At 41.4% G+C, this 18,025-nt stretch overlaps 1 protein-coding gene across 1 annotated transcript in view; it reads left to right on the top strand.

Moving 5' to 3' along the window:
* Positions 1-16,650, top strand: part of LOC119656702 (zinc finger protein 236) — a 99,009-nt gene extending 82,359 nt beyond the window's left edge. The window contains exons 2-3 of the mRNA XM_038063211.1: positions 9,456-10,170; positions 10,378-16,650. Coding sequence (XP_037919139.1) covers positions 9,463-10,170; positions 10,378-14,781 — 5,112 coding nt within the window. The 5' untranslated portion in view covers positions 9,456-9,462 and the 3' untranslated portion in view covers positions 14,782-16,650. The remainder of the gene's footprint in view (positions 1-9,455; positions 10,171-10,377) is intronic.
* Positions 16,651-18,025: the final 1,375 nt, after the last annotated feature.

Here is an 18,025-nt window from a genome sequence, read left to right as displayed (position 1 = left end):
CGACCTCGTTCTACTGGCGGATAGCGGGAAGGACGCCGAAGCCCTCTTGGCTAAAACAACATCCTTCTTCAGCCAAAAAGGGCTTGAGGTCAACATGGAGAAATGCTTCTCAATAGTGGCATCAACTATCCTCGGGAAAAAGAAGGTTTTTCACCACACCATGCCAACTTTTAAAATGGGAAACGCCAATGTAAAGCCGCTCTCGGTGGTGGAAACCCTTAAATACCTGGGGGCAGTATACACAACGTCGGGAGCTTTCTCCGTAAAGATCGGGGACCTCCACCGACAACTAACAGCTGTAATGATGGTCCCGCTTAAGCCAGAATAGAGGATAAAAACTATCAAGCAGCACCTGATCCCTCGATTGATACATCGTCTTACCACCCCAGGGATCACCATACAAACGCTGAAACGAGTGGATAAGGCAATTTGTCGAGCAATGAGGAAGGCTATCCACCTTAGCCGACCCCGCTTGTGAACGGGACAAAGGCTGAAGAAAAAGAAGAAGGAATGACTAAAATAAATTCAAATTTTAATTTGATTTATAATAAAATCAGAGTTAAAATGGCGTAGCGCCACTTTTGGTTGTTATGACAGCTTCTATACGTCTAGGCGCGCATTGATTCATATAATTCTATTATATCTTTTTGTCTTGGTTTATTATACTAAATTCAAAATTGTTTCTTGCAAATTTTTTAAAGTTACAGACTCTTTTTCTTGATTTTGTTTGCTAATAATGTCTGATAAACTCTCAATTGGATTGAGATCTGAGCTATTTCCAGACCAATAAAAAAGTTTAAGCCCAAATTTTCCTTGTAATTTTGAACCTAAACGATAGCACATAAAAATATTTCCATTAAAAGAGCTAAATTTGAAAGCTTTGTGGAAAGTTCTTACAACCCTGGTTCGATTGCAAGGGGCCTCGAAATATGGCATCATCATAGTCCTCCCGCGGCTCCTCTGCTGTAGGCACCAGAGCTGCAATAATGATGTCAATGTATTTTATGGCACTCACGGATAACCTCAAGAAAATTAACAACCCAAATCCGCCAAAGCCGTTTTGACGTATCCCCACATCAGCACATATGGCGAATATTTATTAGTGCTGAGAGTCTTTCCAACTCTGTATCGCTCACCGCCTTTTAGTCTCACTCACAATGTGCCATCCGGGCCAAAACATTTAAACTTTGCTTCATTTGAGAATATGACTGACTCTTTTCCAATCAGCCGCTATTTTAAATAATAAAAACTTGCTTTTTCTTTTCGCTAGTGTTATTTATTGGCTTTGCAAATACCGATATTTCGGGAACCACTTCTTCCCTTCCCTTCTTCAATGCTAACAAGTCCCTGAGTCCACCGAGCCGTGATGTTTTCTCTCGACCTTCGATTTTATTCTCGGGAATAGAAAAAAGTGGCACCAAGTGGAAAAAAAAATCGGTGTTCTCATTCACACGATAAAGAATATACTGTCAGATTGGTTTCCTTCTGATAAGGCTAGATTTTTTGTCCCGATCTCAGGTTTAAGGGACATTCAAATCATCAGCAATCATTCTGAGACTCATCCTACGATTACTGTTTAGTAAATTTTTCACTCGCAAGGCATTTCCTTCGATTTTGCTGGTCAAAAGGCGTTCGCAACGGTTGTCGTCTTCTACCCTTTCTTTATCCTTTCGGAATAGCTTGTGCCATTCAAAAACACCCGATCCTCCCATGGCAACATCACCGTAGGCCTCCTCTATCATGTCGTGAGCCTCTTTCCCTGTTTTACTAAGCTTTCCAAAAAAATGTTATCGTGTACCGCTCTTGCAGTAAACGTTCCATGATTCTCTGTGACGAAGCGTTCCGATAGGGGTTCACAGTACAGGCGACCTGCTCTTTCGACAACCAAGAATCGATTGCCAATTTTTCCCTGAGTTCCCAATATCCTCCTCTACCGATACTGCGCGCATAAATCACCTGACATCCACTCGTTCTTCCGGGGGGAAAAAGTCCTACTATTTTCGGACCAAAACAATATATGTAGATGCCTTGGTCGGTCTTCCTAAGGTATCTGCGTTTAGTGAAATCCCGATTGAAGATAGTACCAACTGCACCCTAGATGATTCTTAAGGATAAACTTGAAGAAAAATTTATATTTAAGTCAGCTACATACATACCTTGTCTGCCCCCTAATCAATGTTAATTTCATTGCGTAAAAATAAGGGCAATTTTTTTCAAATCGGTGCTAGTATGGACCTCTTTCTATCTATGGTAGTAAAAGAGGATATCGACCCTGCCTGAGATGGAGCGATGGCATAGGCCAGGACGCCAGACAGCTTTTATGGATGTTGAACTGGTGGACCTCAGCGCAAAACCGGGATGTCGAAAGTCCTCTTCAATTTTAGTGAGACCAAATTCTCTTACCCATTGCGTTGGAATAACTCTTCAGTTTGGTTAAATGTTTATTGCCGGAACGCTCAATTTCGTCCACTATTATCTTGGTTTCCAAGTCTTTATAAGACTGCTGCAATAAGTCAAATATTGGATGGTTTGGCAGCGCCCCATAGTTGAATCCTATATAACCATACAGACTTAAGGGGGTGTTCTCATGTGACGATAACAAGCATTCAATCATTAAAGTAGGTCCAGTATTGTCAAATAGATTCAACTTTAAAGAGATCTGTCATAAGAATATGAAAAAAAACCCCAACCCAATATAAGAAACCAATAAGCAGGCCATGTAGGGCTTATGGACGACAGAAAAATTTCCAGGTGCCTACTCAAAGGCAAGGTAGAAGGTAAACGACCACCTGGAAAACCGCAAATCAGATGGGGTGACTCAGTGGACAGGGCAACCAAGCAGGGTACGAAATTGGAAGGTGCGGTCGTTTTCCCGAGAAGATTGGGGGCTACAAATTCGTCAGACCACGAACCGATATCACACAAGAGAAAATATTGTGTAAAAAAATCTAAAAGGGCCACCTTCCCTGACCTTTCAAAACTCTTCTTTTTCCTGTAATTTCCGTCACAACCAAATCCATTCCAATCGGAGCTGACTACTTTGCTCTTATCAAATTTCCACACATATACAAAACATATTTGCAAAATCATCAGTTGATAAGCTTTGATCTTTTTTTTGAACGATATCAAACATGAGATGAGACCGAATCAATTAGATATTTATTACATTATTTCCTGATTCTGCTCCGTTTCCAATGATGACGTTGATGATGATATTCACCTGTCTAATTACTACATGGTCTTGATAAAGGAACGTTATTAGCGTAAATCATTGCTGCAATTGTATACGAGTGAAGTTTTAAGATAACGCCTTTTTTTTTTGTTTAATCATTTGGATGGTTCAGCAAATCATCACACGATGATATGACTAAATTTATCGATTTAATCATGAGACTAAATGGGCACAAACTTTATAGATTGATATTTATGTTCCCAGAGATGATGTGATTGATTTTTCTCGGTTTTTATTACTCATAGAAAGGGGGAATCTATGTATGATGTATGACCTGAATGCCAAATTGGACCAGTGAGATGTTTGTGAACTTTCTGCCAAAATGCCTTACTGTCAAAATAGTGAAAATGAGTTTGGTTTAGGAATGCTGGAATTAAGGCATAAACGAAGTAGTTTTCATATAGCACCCTTCGCCAACCAACTACGGATCTTAGTTTTTTGAGGGTGTACAGTTCTTCTCAGACGTAAACCGATTGGTAGTCCCTCCTTTGAGTCGTTCCCACAGAAGTCATGCCACGCTTTGAGATCGGTCACCAACCTATCGAAATATTCTTCGTTCCTTAATTTTTCAGTGACTTCCTAATCGGTGGGCAAATCCAGAGGAGGACCTAGAGCCTATATCCTTCATTCTTCATTGACTCATCAGCACTACACTTGGTCTATGGTATAAATAAAAAAAATTAAAAAAAAACGCAAACCATTGGGACTCCTCACGATGGAAGTTGAAGTTTTTGTCTGGCGAAGCACTCAGGCATTTCCCTCCTTACTTATGGTGTTTCCAAAATATACCTAACCATGGTCCACAGCCCCCGATGAATTTCTTCAGAATGTTTTTGAACACAATTCTTGATAGGCCCTCCTACCAGTTTGCACACTTTTTCAAGCTCTTTGAGACAAAGGATGATCTAATGGTCGTCCTTACTGCTTTCGATATTGAGGCTTGTGTCAATTGGTACGATTCTGTATGCAATATTCTAGTATTTTTCGAACACTACGTCAAAAGTAATCGGTGGGAGAGTGTTGCCCCCTTCGTAGACGTAGTACTGAGTTCTGGCGCTTGATGAAGCTAGCGGAGACCTCCACGTGGCATCAGTTTGTAGCTTACCGTTTGGTCGTTTGCAAATTTGCTATGGAAAATTTGCAAAAACAAAGAGCACATTTGAAATTTTGTTTCCTGATTTCAAAATCGGCAACGGAAGCTTACCAAATCCTTCAAAAAATTTTCAAAGCGAATAGAATGAGCCACACATGAGTTTTCCAGAAGTTTGGAAACTTCAAACTTAGTGAGATGAGTTTTCAAGACCGTACCCCTTCTGGGCAATCTTCATCATCTCAAATCGGTCAAAACCTTAAGAAAATTTAACAAGATTTGTCATTTCAAGGTCGTAATTTCAGAAGAGATAGACATGAGTGGGAGCTCATGCCAACGGACTTCAACTGGGGCGTTGCAAATGAGGGGTGCTGCAACTAAGTTTGTCCAACGTCTTCTCAACCAAAATTTAAAAAAAAAGTATACAATCTATTGAATTTGAGCCAGGATTTGAAAGAAGAGATCCAAAATGAGCCATACTTTTTGTCCCAAGTCATTAAAGGTGATATGAGTTGATGTTACCGTTATGAACCAGAAATCAAACAGGCGTCAAGCCAGTGGAAGACTCTCAACTTCCGCTGACCAAAAAAAAACAACAGCAAATTAGGTCGAATGTGAAGATAACAATCATTGTGTTTTTTGTTGCTCGTGAAATTGTCCATCGAGAAGGAGGTTCTAAGACGTCTGCAAGAGGATGCGCGAACCTAGCTTCGTTCAGCTTTTCCTTGTTTCCAAAAGTTAAGGAAAGCGTTTTAACGATCTGGAGATGGTTAAAATAGGTTCATAACGGAAAATGGATTATATCAAAGAGGAAGGCTTCCAGAGGGGCTTCAAACGGTAGGAAGAAACGCTTGACTATCCCTCAGATGAACCGATAGGATAGGGTAGGACGCCAGACAGTTTTTAAGGACAGGTCTAGCCCGAATACTGGTTGTTGCACCGTAGACGACTGTGAATCTTTGGGGATTACATTTATGTTCTGCTCAGTTCTCTCATAGTCCAGGAGTCCTCGTGGTTTTTCTATTGAGCTTTCTATACGAATGCGGTTTGCCTAGCGCATTATATTCTCGTAAGTCGAAACTGAATTATTTTAGTGAATCCAATCCACAGCGAAATTCCTCATGCAATCACCGATTACGTACAAAAGATTGACACCAAAACAACGGTGCTCTTATACTCCTTAGGTTGGTCAATATGCTCTTAGCGTTTTTTACAAAGAGTTCTATTGGTTCAAAAAATAATTATAACAATAAATTAATTAATAATATATTCGCCGTTATTGCTGCTCACATCTTTCGGCTAATTTGTTGATCTCGTTCCGCCAAAAAATGTCCGGTGTGGAGCCAAAGGGTTTGTTTAGGCCCCCTTCGTTGTCAAAAGTAACGCGTGTAATTTGGCTCGACAATGACCGGAAAAAATGAAAATCCGTTGAATCTGGAGAGTATGTGGTGCATCCAAAAGAACCTCTTTGTCAATTTCTTGATGTGTGCCTTGGATGACTGGTGTAACATGTGGCCTCGTATTGTCGTGAGAGTTTGACGTTGACAGTCGGTACTCTTGACGTCCAATCATTAAAGCTGAAAATCGGGTGCAACCACCGAATTCTTCCAGTCAATACCGATTGACATCAAATTTAGGGTGGGGGCAGAGGGTGGCATAAGAAACAAAAATTATTTAGGGCCGATATGCGCCGCTCCCCGGAAGGGTATGGACATTTTTTTCCGAAATAAACATAAAAGTCGATTAAATGGTCCATTCTAAGCAAGCAATGTCCGGATAGCTGAGTGGTTAGAGCACAAGGCTGTCGGAGGGAAGGTCGAGGTTCAAATCTCACTGATGGCAGTGAGATTTGTATCGTGATTTGACGTCGGATACCAGTCGACTCAGCTGTTAATGAGTAACCGAGTCAAATCAAGGTAGTAATCTCGGGCGATTGCAATGCAATGCAAGAATATTGACCAGAAACAAAGCATATTAAATAAAGAAAGCAATGGATCTTTTCATTTTGTTAGTACAATGTAGAAAAAGTTATGCCTCGTCAAACGTAAATTCATAACGTCTAAAAAAATAACACCTTCAAGATCAAACAACAAATAGAGTGCGTAGTTTCGAAAAAAAATGTGATTTATTCGAAAATTTATTGGTTATTTTTTCCAAAAAACGAACCATATTTTCAAAAATAACTCAAAAAACAAATATGAGAGTGAAAAACTGCTGTCTTAATACTTAAGCGAGAAAAAGGACATATTTTTGTTCTTTAGTATTTTTTCACTATCTTTTTTTTTGGGGGGGAAGAGGGGGTAAATCACACTCTTCTCTGAGGCGCACATCGGCGCTATATAACTTTTGTTCCTTTGCCACTATCTACCCCCACCCCAAATTTCTTGTCAATCGGTCTTGACTGAAAGAATTCGGGGGTTGAAAGATTTAATGACTGGACTGTGAGTCGGATTGCTTCAACTACGCTGGACTATGTAAAGCACCTTGTTGACCGTACTTTTTTCTTGTTCTCATCTACTAATGCACTATACCCGTACAGACCCACCAAACGCAAATCATCTATTTAATCATCCCCGTTGACGTCACATCGGCTGCAGCAGCTTTTTGACCTCTATGGAATAAGGCGAAATCATTTGCTGTGGAGAATGTTGATTTTTGCTCCCTAAATACTCCACCTTTTACCCGAAAAAAATATAAACAAAATCACCAAAGTTTTGTAGGAAAGGAAAGATTCTTTCCGATGACTATAACCAAATTGTTAAAAAAAAGAAAACACGAAACGTTATGAACTTTCCAAAAATTAGGCGTTGACGGCTTTACGGTTTCTCACCAGGGCAGAGGCAAATCGTCAGACGCTACCTCACCTCCGCCCTGGGAGCAGCGTGACCGAAGCGGCTCGCAGATGTTGAGTGCTCTTTTATATAATTCGTAGAATACAACATAACTACGAATTATATTGAGTGCAAATCCGCCTTATTGACTAGAGCTTGGTCAGAGCTGAAAATATCTTTTTTTGAGAATTGTGCGGTCCTAAGTCCTACCAAATGGGAAGCAACTTACTCCCTCTTTTTTTTGGTCCACGGACCCCTCTTTTTAGCATCCAAACTTTCCAAAAATTAGGCGTTGACGGCTTTACGGTTTCTTACCAGGGCAGAAGCAAATCGTCAGATGCTACCTCACCTCTGCCCTGGGAGCAGCGTGACCGAAGTGAAATTTCCACAAAAGCGAACACTTTTATCTATTATAACTTTGTTAGTAATAGTGCGATTTCCACCAAACTTGGCAGGATGAGGAGGTCTACATTGTTGCATCATGAGTCTAGGATGAACTTAAGAGGGGTTCGCGGTCAATTACTGAAAATTATAGTAATATGCTATTATTAACTTTATTTGAACAGATATCGATATAGACGGTATTTCGAAGCCCAAGCACCGTATAGTGGCAGCCTCTTGATTTTTTTTTCAGATTTTTGGGTTGGGAAATTTCTGAGAATGGGTCCGTCAAATAAACGATCACTTCCGACCCCCGTACTCCTCACCTTTCCAACTAATGTCAGAACTAAGCCCGGCTTCGGAAAGTACGAACCGAGACATTTCATTTGATACCCCGCATGACAATGTTTGGTGGAAAAAAATCACCCCCCCCCCCCCCCCCCCCTTTTGGGCCCTTGAATTGAATTCTTGAGATATGGAGACTCTCGTGGGAATCTAATTTCCTTAAGTCGTTCACCTCCTTCAAGATATTAGCGTGGTCCAACGACATATGATGTCCCTGCTCTATTATATGTCTGGCAACCGCGGACCGTATGTGTGGGTTATTTTTATTTCTAGCGGATTCCACCCTGATGTGGACTGGTCGTTTTGTTTGCCCTATGTAAATCTTGTCGCAATCTGGACAGGAGATCTTATAAATGCCGTTTTTTTCCGTAGACTCTTTTTTGTCCTTGATTGGTTGTAACCTGGTTCTAAGTAGGAATTGTCTACTGGTCGAGATGACCCGGGATCCACATTTATGTAGCCGCTTTTTGATGTTCTGCATTCGACCCGAGTAGGTTAATGTTATCCATTGCTTAGGTCCTGTGTTCACCTCCTGGAAGTATGTTGAAAGTTGCTGTCTTGAGGCATTGCGTAGTTTCTTTTTGACCAGATTTTTGATGAGGCTCCTGTTGTATCCGTTTCATTTCTTTATTTCTTCTTTCCTCATTGAGCGGTGTTGTGATCATCCTGTGAATTATAAAGTTGTATGCCGTCATCTTACGGTGGAAATCGTGGTTCGAGGTGTATATGATGGTTCGTTGTATCTGGGTCGGTTTCCTGTAGATGTCGAATTCAAAATCCCCTCTTTCCCGGATTATGTTTAAGTTTGGCAAACGTTATCTCCCCTCTCCTTTCGATGTCCAGGGTGAAATCGATGTTTCTGTGTGCCTGGTTGAGTTTCTCTTCTGCTTCTTCCCTTTTGATAATTGCTAATACGTCATTCACGTACCTGATCCAGACTCTCGGGAGTGCCCCAGCTTTCTCGAGTTCATCCTCCAGGTTCTCCATAAATACCTCGCATAGCAGCGGTGAGAGGGGGTTGCCTATTCCTGCCCTGAAGTTTGTTTTATAAAATTTTCATTCATGCACGTGAAGGCCAGTTTCTTACACAATTTAGCCTTCTTCCTCCATTCGGATGAGTTAGACTTCGGCTAACAAACAACCTCCTAATTTAAACCGGAAACCGGTAAGGTTTTGTTTTACACAAAACCTTAAAAACCAGTAGCAGATTATTCTATTTTTGGCTCATATACCCTTGTTCAGTGTAAAATTTGGTACTGGGGAATGGGACAAATGGTTCCTGAAATACTGCATTTACTATGGGAAAGTAAAATTTAGCCGAATCAAACACTCTTTGATTAGTTTTTGTTTGAAAAAATTCATATTTTGACTATGATTTGTGTAAATTGTAAAAAAACTTCAAGAAACTTTCATTCCCATTCACTGAATACTATCACTCATACCGCCATTCAATGAAAAGCGTAAATTCTCTGAAGATTATCTTTCATCTCACTGTATCAATCTTGATCAATCTTATTTCCTATTACTCACCTGCTCACCCATACTAAACTACAATTTCTTCTTTTATCATTCACAGATAACACATGACTAATCGAATTCGAACCGAAGTGCCACCGATAAAAATAAAAATTACAAAAATTATGAAAATGAATCAGCAACAATTGCAAGTGGTTGAAATGATGGAGCAGCATCGTCGCGCTTCAATCACATCTGAATCATCTGTGGAAGTCATGGATCTGGCGCGTACTCCAAACCAAAGAATCAATCGAGCCCCAAACAATGACTCGAGTCCCAGCAATTCGGAACACAATGAATCCGATAGCTACGAATCAGACACGGAGGAATGTCCTTCAACCAACAAACCCCATCCAAACAGTTTCTCCAGCAACGAGCGAAGGAACTCAAGGATCAGCCTCAACTCGAATGGCGGAAATATTCGGAAGAAATTTCGAAGTAGTACGCCCAACGCTAATATCAACGCGAATAATTATAATAACAATAACAACAATTTGTTGACGACAAATGCAATAAACAATAGTTTAGTATCTAACAACACATCGAATCCACAAACAGATCGAACCCAGAACGAGTCCGGCTTCGTAGATTTGAGTAGTCAACATTTGAATTCTAGTCCGGAGCCACCGGGAGCCATTGAACGCGATGATGTTAAATACATTTGTCCAATATGCGAGGTAGTCTCAGCCACTCCACACGAGTTCACCAATCACATTCGATGCCATAACTACTCCTCTGGTGATGCTGAGAATTTTACGTGCCGTATCTGCTCGAAGGTAAGATCAACAGGTTTCAATCTTATGAAGAAATTCGAATGGTTCTCAACTGGTCGAGGCACGCACCCTCAATATTGGCTCCCTGAATAGAGAGAGCTTGACTCCATCCATGCCAGGTTATGAACCGGTTTAGAACCACTGTATCTAGTATCTCGTATCTATCTATAAATAGACTAATGGCTTCCGTACATTCTTGGTTCGTTTCAGGTACTTTCGTCAGCCTCCTCATTGGACCGTCATGTTCTTGTGCATACGGGCGAGCGTCCATTCAATTGCAAGTACTGCCACCTCACGTTCACGACAAATGGAAATATGCACCGGCATATGCGCACTCATAAGCAACATCTACAGCAGCGGAACGCTAACTTAGCCGGAGGCGGCGGTGGTGGCGGTGTAGGTGGCAATAGGGGCCATGCTCCTCCTGGAAGTGCAAGCGGCGGCAGTGGAAATGGCGATGGGGAGAGCGATGAAAGCGACGGTTGCTCAACGGACTCCAGTGCAAGCAGCTCAAACAACAACAAGTACAACAACAATAATAACAACAATAACAACAACAACAACAATTACAAGCGAAAGAGCACCGACGATGATAGTGGGCTCGTGAAAAGGCGAATGAAGACCATCAACAATAACATCATCAGCGAATCCGAACTAGAATACACCGGGTCCTTGCAGAAGCTCTCCTGTCCGCTCTGCAACCGGAACGACTTTGCCAATATGTTTGCCCTTGGTTCGCATATGGATCGCGAACACCCCGGCATCCCCGCCAAATGTCGACAATGTGAGATGGTCTTCAAGAGTCATAAGTCCTTAAACGCTCATCGTTGCCCACAAAAGACAAATATCACCCAAGGATTCAAAGACATGACATTCGTTGACTTCTCCAGCGAGAAATTCCCGCTTATTGCCAAGTCCCTGTGCGAGCAGTCAATCCACACCCCAATCACTAATCAGAAATTTGAATGTTTGAAATGTTTTCGCGCCTTCCCGTGCGCCAGTGCCGTTGAAATTCATGCCAAAGATTGTGGGGATTCCCCGCAGGACTACTCGATTAGAAAACGTGCCGCCAGCGAAAGTTCAGAGGAGGAAACCCGTCGAGATGAATTTTTTGCTCATTTAGATTTACGAAACAAGTCTGCCATGAGTTTGGCCAGCACAATGTCATCTCCACGAACATCTGAGAAATCAGACACAAATGTAAAAACTGATCTCGAGAAGACATCGCAATCTGCGAATTATAATTGTAACGAATCCAAGGATTTAGCTGATATTCAGTCGATTTTGAACGTGACCTCGTCATCGAATAGTTTCCTGAGGAATTTCGAGAGTGTTGTCAACACACCACCAAACAGTGATTATCTGCTGGGAAAGGACGAAGAAGAAGCCCAGGACGCTTTCACATCCGAGTTCCGGAAAATGAAGCTTCGAGGCGAGTTTCCATGTAAGTTGTGCACTGCAGTGTTTCCCAATTTACGAGCTCTGAAAGGACACAATCGGGTGCATCTGAGTGCTGCAGGAGCAGGACCGTATCGATGCAATATGTGCCCATATTCCATCCACGATAAGGCTGCTCTCATCCGACACATGAGAACGCACAATGGCGACCGGCCTTATGAATGCGCAGTTTGCAATTATGCATTCACGACAAAAGCGAATTGTGAACGGCACTTACGTAACCGACATGCAAAGACCACAAGAGAAGAAGTGAAACGTGCCATAATTTACCATCCTTCCGAGGACTCAAGCTGCGAGGATCCCATCAAGAAACTCCAACTGTTCTCCTCTCCTGAACTTGATGACGACGAGCCATCAAGTGCTCCGAAAGACCGATCAACGCCAGTTTCACACCTGAAAGAGATGCTGCAATCGAGCAGTCCAATGAAAATCCAAGTGAAAAGTCTTGAAAAGCTGATGGACAACTCAAACGTTACGATGAGACCGACTGAAGAGAAGGAGAGTGACCTAGACAGCAGTGCAACATCCACTGACTGCACTCGACCGATCGACCTGAGCATGGACGTTTTAGATCTAAGCAAGAAGACTAAAGTGGAAGAACCAAAGCTAGTTGAGAAACCTGAGCCGAAACCTACAGATTTGTCAGCGCTAGAAAAAAACCATCAATGGCTTCTGGCTCAACAGCAATTCTTCAAGGATTCCATTCCACAAATCGATCCTGCCCACTATCTTCAACTTTCTCAGCTCTGTCGCAATCTTATGTTTCCTTCAATACCGCCCTTCCTGTTCCCGAATTCATTTCTTCCAAATAACTTCGGCGATCTCAATAAATTTCCGCCTATGCTGCTGAACCCCATGTTTCCGGGTGCCACTGAAGGAACCCCAGAACCGGCAGGAATGCGTGTTCAATCCAATGCTACACCGCATTCTCCGCTTAAATCTCTGGAAAATCCACTGCAAAATTCTCCGGCTGCAATTCAGCTTCATCCGACGGTACCACAACAACTGAACATTCCCCGTCACAGCCTAGGTAGTAGCCAGCCTCCAGCGAATATGATGCCGCAGATCCAGAACACTGGTCCGGTTAAAATGGTCATAAAGAATGGAGTGTTAATGCCAAAACAGAAACAACGTCGTTATCGAACCGAAAGACCTTTTACATGTGAACACTGTGCAGCCCGTTTTACTCTTCGCTCGAACATGGAACGTCACGTTAAACAGCAACATCCTCAGTTCTGGGCTCAACGCCAACGTGCAGGACATCATATAATGCGCCGAAGTGGATCAGCTATGTCACAAATATCCTCGACATCTGTTTCGCCCCAAACTCCTGGTTTGCCAACCAATCATTTCACTGCCATATCGGATCAAGTGAAATACGCTATTTTGGCGCAACAGTTGAAAGCTCGCAAGGACACTGACATCCTTCAACAAGCTTTAACCCAAAACAAAAATTCCGACAGCAATCACTTGAACTTAATTAACAATAACGTCCACCAGAATTCGGTGGTAGGAAATGGCCTAGAGGATGATGACCCAAAGCTGATCATTGACGAAGGAAACGAAGGGAATGACGAAGCCGAGGAAGATGACGAAGACGATGACATTTATGAAGAGTCCAAGCCTGAAGATCTCTCCTCGAACACATCAACCTCAGCTGCAAGAAAAGTCGCTGATAACATTCTTGAACAAGCAATGAAAACTTCATCTCAAGCAGTTTCCAATGATTCCGCAATGGAAGATGACGGTGAACTCAATGAGGCTCACCTGAACGCTTCGAACAATATGTTGGCTCAAGCCGAATCCGTGGGAAAGTACCTCAAGAAGGTGGCTAACTCGTCCTTCAAAGATGATTCGTCCGATCTGGTGCCCATTTCCAAGCTAGTTGACAATGCTACCAACTCCTTGACATCCTTCAATAATTACTTTCGTCCAACCGACATGGCCAATCACATGGAACAAAGTGATGAGGAAGGACTAGTAGCATCTGGAAGCACATCTGAAAGCAACAATTCGGGAAACGAGGAACCCCAAGGAAATACCGGTCGCGATGGCAAACGCAAGTCAGCTTATAGTCTGGCACCGAACAGAGTCTCTTGTAATTATTGCCAAAGAACATTTCCTTGGACGAGTTCTTTAAGGCGACATATCCTGACACATACTGGACAGAAACCTTTCAAATGTTCACATTGTCCGCTTTTATTCACTACAAAGAGCAATTGTGATCGTCATTTGTTACGGAAACACGGAAATATTGAATCAGCCGTGTCACTTTACGTGCCTATCGAGGACATCCCTGAACCAGTTCCCATTCCAAGGGTTGAAGAACCGTCAGAGGAACAGCACAAATCTCTTCAGTTGGCGACAAGTGGCTTAAATTTGACAGTCCCCAATGTGAAGTCGATGGAGCCACTGATGACATCCTCGGATTTGCCATTCAAATGCCATCTTTGCGACAGCTCCTTCGCTGAACGAAGCCAATGTTTGGAACACATAAAAGTGAATCACTCACAGGAGTTTGCACTGCTGCTGGCAAAAGGAGCTATAGACGCCGAAGCGGACTACAACCAAATCCACTCAACGGAGGATGATGAACGGGTGGGGGAAGGCCGGGGCAAATATCCCGACTACGCCAACAGGAAAGTAATGTGTGCCTTTTGCATGCGCCGGTTTTGGTCAACGGAGGATCTCCGCCGTCATATGCGAACTCATTCTGGAGAGCGTCCTTTTCAGTGTGAAGTCTGCCTGCGGAAGTTCACTTTGAAGCATAGCATGCTACGCCATATGAAGAAGCACAGCAACGGGCACAGCAACCATCAATCCAGTCAAATCAACAGTGGCTCGGACATGTCTGAAGATGAACAACCCACTACAGTGTTCCATAAGAATCCTTTGCTTAGTCAAAAGATCCGCGAAGCACTGAGTCGGGCCGAGGCTTGGCGAAACAGTGCCCTGAGTGGTGACCACAAAGAAAATATTGCTCAACATTCTCAAGGGAAGAGAGCGGACAAAGACGGTTCCGGTGCCAGCGGAATTGGCAATGACGAGAACTCAGATCTGATTAGTGACCTGTTAGGAATCACTGGCCAGGGAATTCTCAACAAACTCTTATCGTCACCAGACGAAGCTGCCAAATTGCTCGGAGTCGACAAATAAACAAATCTGGATGTACCACTCCTGAATGTTTTGTAAATTGATACCTTCTCTCTAGTCAACTATATTTGAAAACAGAAGCCTAACAAAAAGATGAAACCTGTGTTATTGTGGGAATATGCCTGCATCGCCTGCAGAGCCTCCCAAGATCCACAAGAGATCTGAGGTCTTGCTGCGTATCTGTCGTACCTTTGCGTTCTCGTAAACAAACAAATCGATACTAACCCACACATTATTCAAATTTTAATCGTAGTGAAGTAGTGTTTAGAGCCATCTCAAGAATTATTCGCAATTAATATATCAACAATATCTGCACCGCAATGTCATGTTAGATTTAATCCTTATCAACTTTTATTGTTTCATATCATATTCAAGTAGTTTTTGGAGTCGTCCACTGGTGTTTCGATATCATCATTATATTCCGAGCATTCATGAGAATACCAACGACTTTTAATCTGTTGGGGTGAATGCGATGGGAAATTTATCTATTTTTAGTTTTATGGTTTATATGTTTTTGGATACTGCACCCTGACTGGTCGCATCCTGAAGTAATAATTTGCTCAACCCCTATTTGAATCGTCCAGAAAAAAACTACACTTAAACGAGGCTTGACTTCAAGGTACCTTCGCGTCATTGAAGCGACCAATTTCAATCTACCAAAAAAAGTATCTTTTATTTGTTTTCTTATTTTTCATATCTGGAAAAGATTTTTTGTGGTTTCCGCAGATACTAGATTTTATTTTGACATTTAAATTTTCGATTCATTGGGCCTAGATGGAATTCGCCAGGCTTTTTCAAACTCCAATTTGACGGTTCATTTTCCTGTTGGTGTTTATCCTTGAACATTCCTAGTAGCAACATTTTTGTAGTTGTATAAGCAATTTACGACGATAAATTGTAACTTATAGACTCTAAGCGATTGAACTCTATGGGAAGGCAACCTTGACCATTTTTAAACTTGAAAATCAAAATTAGTTGTAGTTAGCATTTACGCCTATTTAAAGAGGACATACCTATATATCAGTAACATAATTTTCCAATATGATTGACATATACGAGTAGTTACTTAACGTGTAGAACGTGCATTTGAAAAAGCATCGAAAAGAGGCAGAGTTTTAAGGATATAAATTTCGGGAATTTGGTCCCCAAAAAAAACCACTAAAACATTGTTTAGGGGCGCCCTATTCTTAGTAAATCTGGGTATAAATACGTCAAATAAGTTACTTACCTTCTAAGAACAAATAAATAAATAAGAAAAATAAAAGCGAATCAATTTTGACATTGAATTAAACATTGTACATGCGCAGGCCTTTAATACCGAAGTGTGGCTTATTCTGTAGTTAGTTGCTGATCCTCGATAGCTACTGCTTACATACTAGAAACCTTACATGAATACTACTTAGTTGAAATCAGATTTTTTAAATATTTTTGTAGAATCTTAATACTTTTAGTTGATTTCTTATTGTGATTTACTTTGATAAAACAAAAGACAAAACATTTATAAACGAGTTTAGAACAACGAACTGTTATTTTAAATCTTTTTTTATTTTTAATTATTATTATTATTTTTAAGTTTCTGTTGAAAGTGAAGTTCATTTGTTTAATTTATTAAAGACTTAACTTAAAGATATATATTTTACGCAGATCCTAAATTAGAGTTTATAAGGGAGTTGATGAATACAAAGCAGAAGATTTTTTCATTTTAGTTTTATTGTATTTTAGATTTATAATAAGAGTAGTTGTAGAGCAAGTTCAATTGTATTTATGATTAAATATTCATTGACTTAAAATATATTGTAAATGGTATCTTTGTGACAAAAGAAAAAGAAATACAGCAATAACCAAAGCATTTGTGTGTAAAATAAAAAAAAAGGAGTTTTATTTCCAAAGAATTGTAATACAAGGTGTCTCAAAAGAAATTTTATATTTAGTGGATCGATTAACAAAAAGTAAGCCGTATATAGAAAAAATGTTTATTAATTGTTAAAATACACTTTTCGGGGATTTATTTCTTAAAAATAATATCGTCTAAATGTAGACCCTCGCGTTCCCGGCACTCATTTAATCGAACAGTAAAATTACTTATGACGTCTCGGCAGGTGGACTCAGGGATGACTGCCATTTCGTGACGGATATTTTCTTTCAAATGCGCCAGTGAAGTTAATTTATTGGCGTAAACTTTAGATTTAAGATAACCCCATAGGAAAAAAATCCATAGGGATTAAATCTGGACTGCGTGGAGGCCAACTTATGTCACCTCTCCGGGAGATCAATTTGCCTGAGAAAATGTCACGAACACGTGGCAGAGACATATTGGACGTTTGTGAAGTTGCTCCGTCCTGTTGGAATCATGTTCTTTGGTTATAACCAGAAAAGTTTTGCAGTTCAGGTACCAAGAAGTTGTCTAAGATCTCCACATAACGCTCTGAATTCACTATAACTGCACGCCCCCTTTCGTCTTCAAAAAAGTAAGGGCCGATAATTCCTCGCGCCGATATCGCAGCCCAAAAGGTCAGTTTAGACGAATGTAGGGGTTGTTGATGTTTGCATTTCGGATTCGCTGCACTCCAGTAGCGGCAGTACTGCTGCCGAAAACAAAATGTTGGTAAACGTTGAAAATTGCTCAATCACCTGATTTACGAAATTAAGCCTGTGACTGGCATCTTAGGGCTTTAATTCTTGCACCAATTGAATTTTGTAGGGGTGCAGCTTTAGATCTTTGTGCATAATGCGATGTAATGATGATCTATGCACGCTTCCAAATTGAAAGGTTCGGGTCGTCACGAACAGACTGATTAACATTCTCCAGGTTTTTTACCGTTCTTGATGACCTAGGTCGCCCGGATGTTGATTTATCCAGCGTTGTACCAGTCTCTTCAAACTTTTTATACCGCATCATTTAAGTGGCGAAAACCCTTAATACTGCAGAATTTTCTACGCGCTACAGTTGCCGAATCGCCGTTTTTGTAAAACTGTCGCACGCACAACGCGCGGTCTACTCCCGAGAAACGCTCCATAGCGACTGAATTCCCCAAGAGCCAGGCTACCGATTGACATAGCCCCCGTGCCCCTCGGATACGTTGCGTTCACGCAGTAAGCTAAATAAATATAAAAATTCTTTTGAGACACTTTGTATATTGATACGTGATGCCCCGTGTGGAGAGACGGTGCTTTCGGGAGACCCAAACTACGGCGCAGGCACTAACAGTAAAGACAATGTCAACTCCTTGCTTTGGCCTAACAAAAT

This window comes from Hermetia illucens, chromosome 5 (genome assembly GCF_905115235.1).
Source record: "Hermetia illucens chromosome 5, iHerIll2.2.curated.20191125, whole genome shotgun sequence".
NCBI classification, from domain to species: Eukaryota; Metazoa; Arthropoda; class Insecta; order Diptera; family Stratiomyidae; genus Hermetia; species Hermetia illucens.
This window is presented reverse-complemented; position numbering and strand designations above follow the sequence as displayed.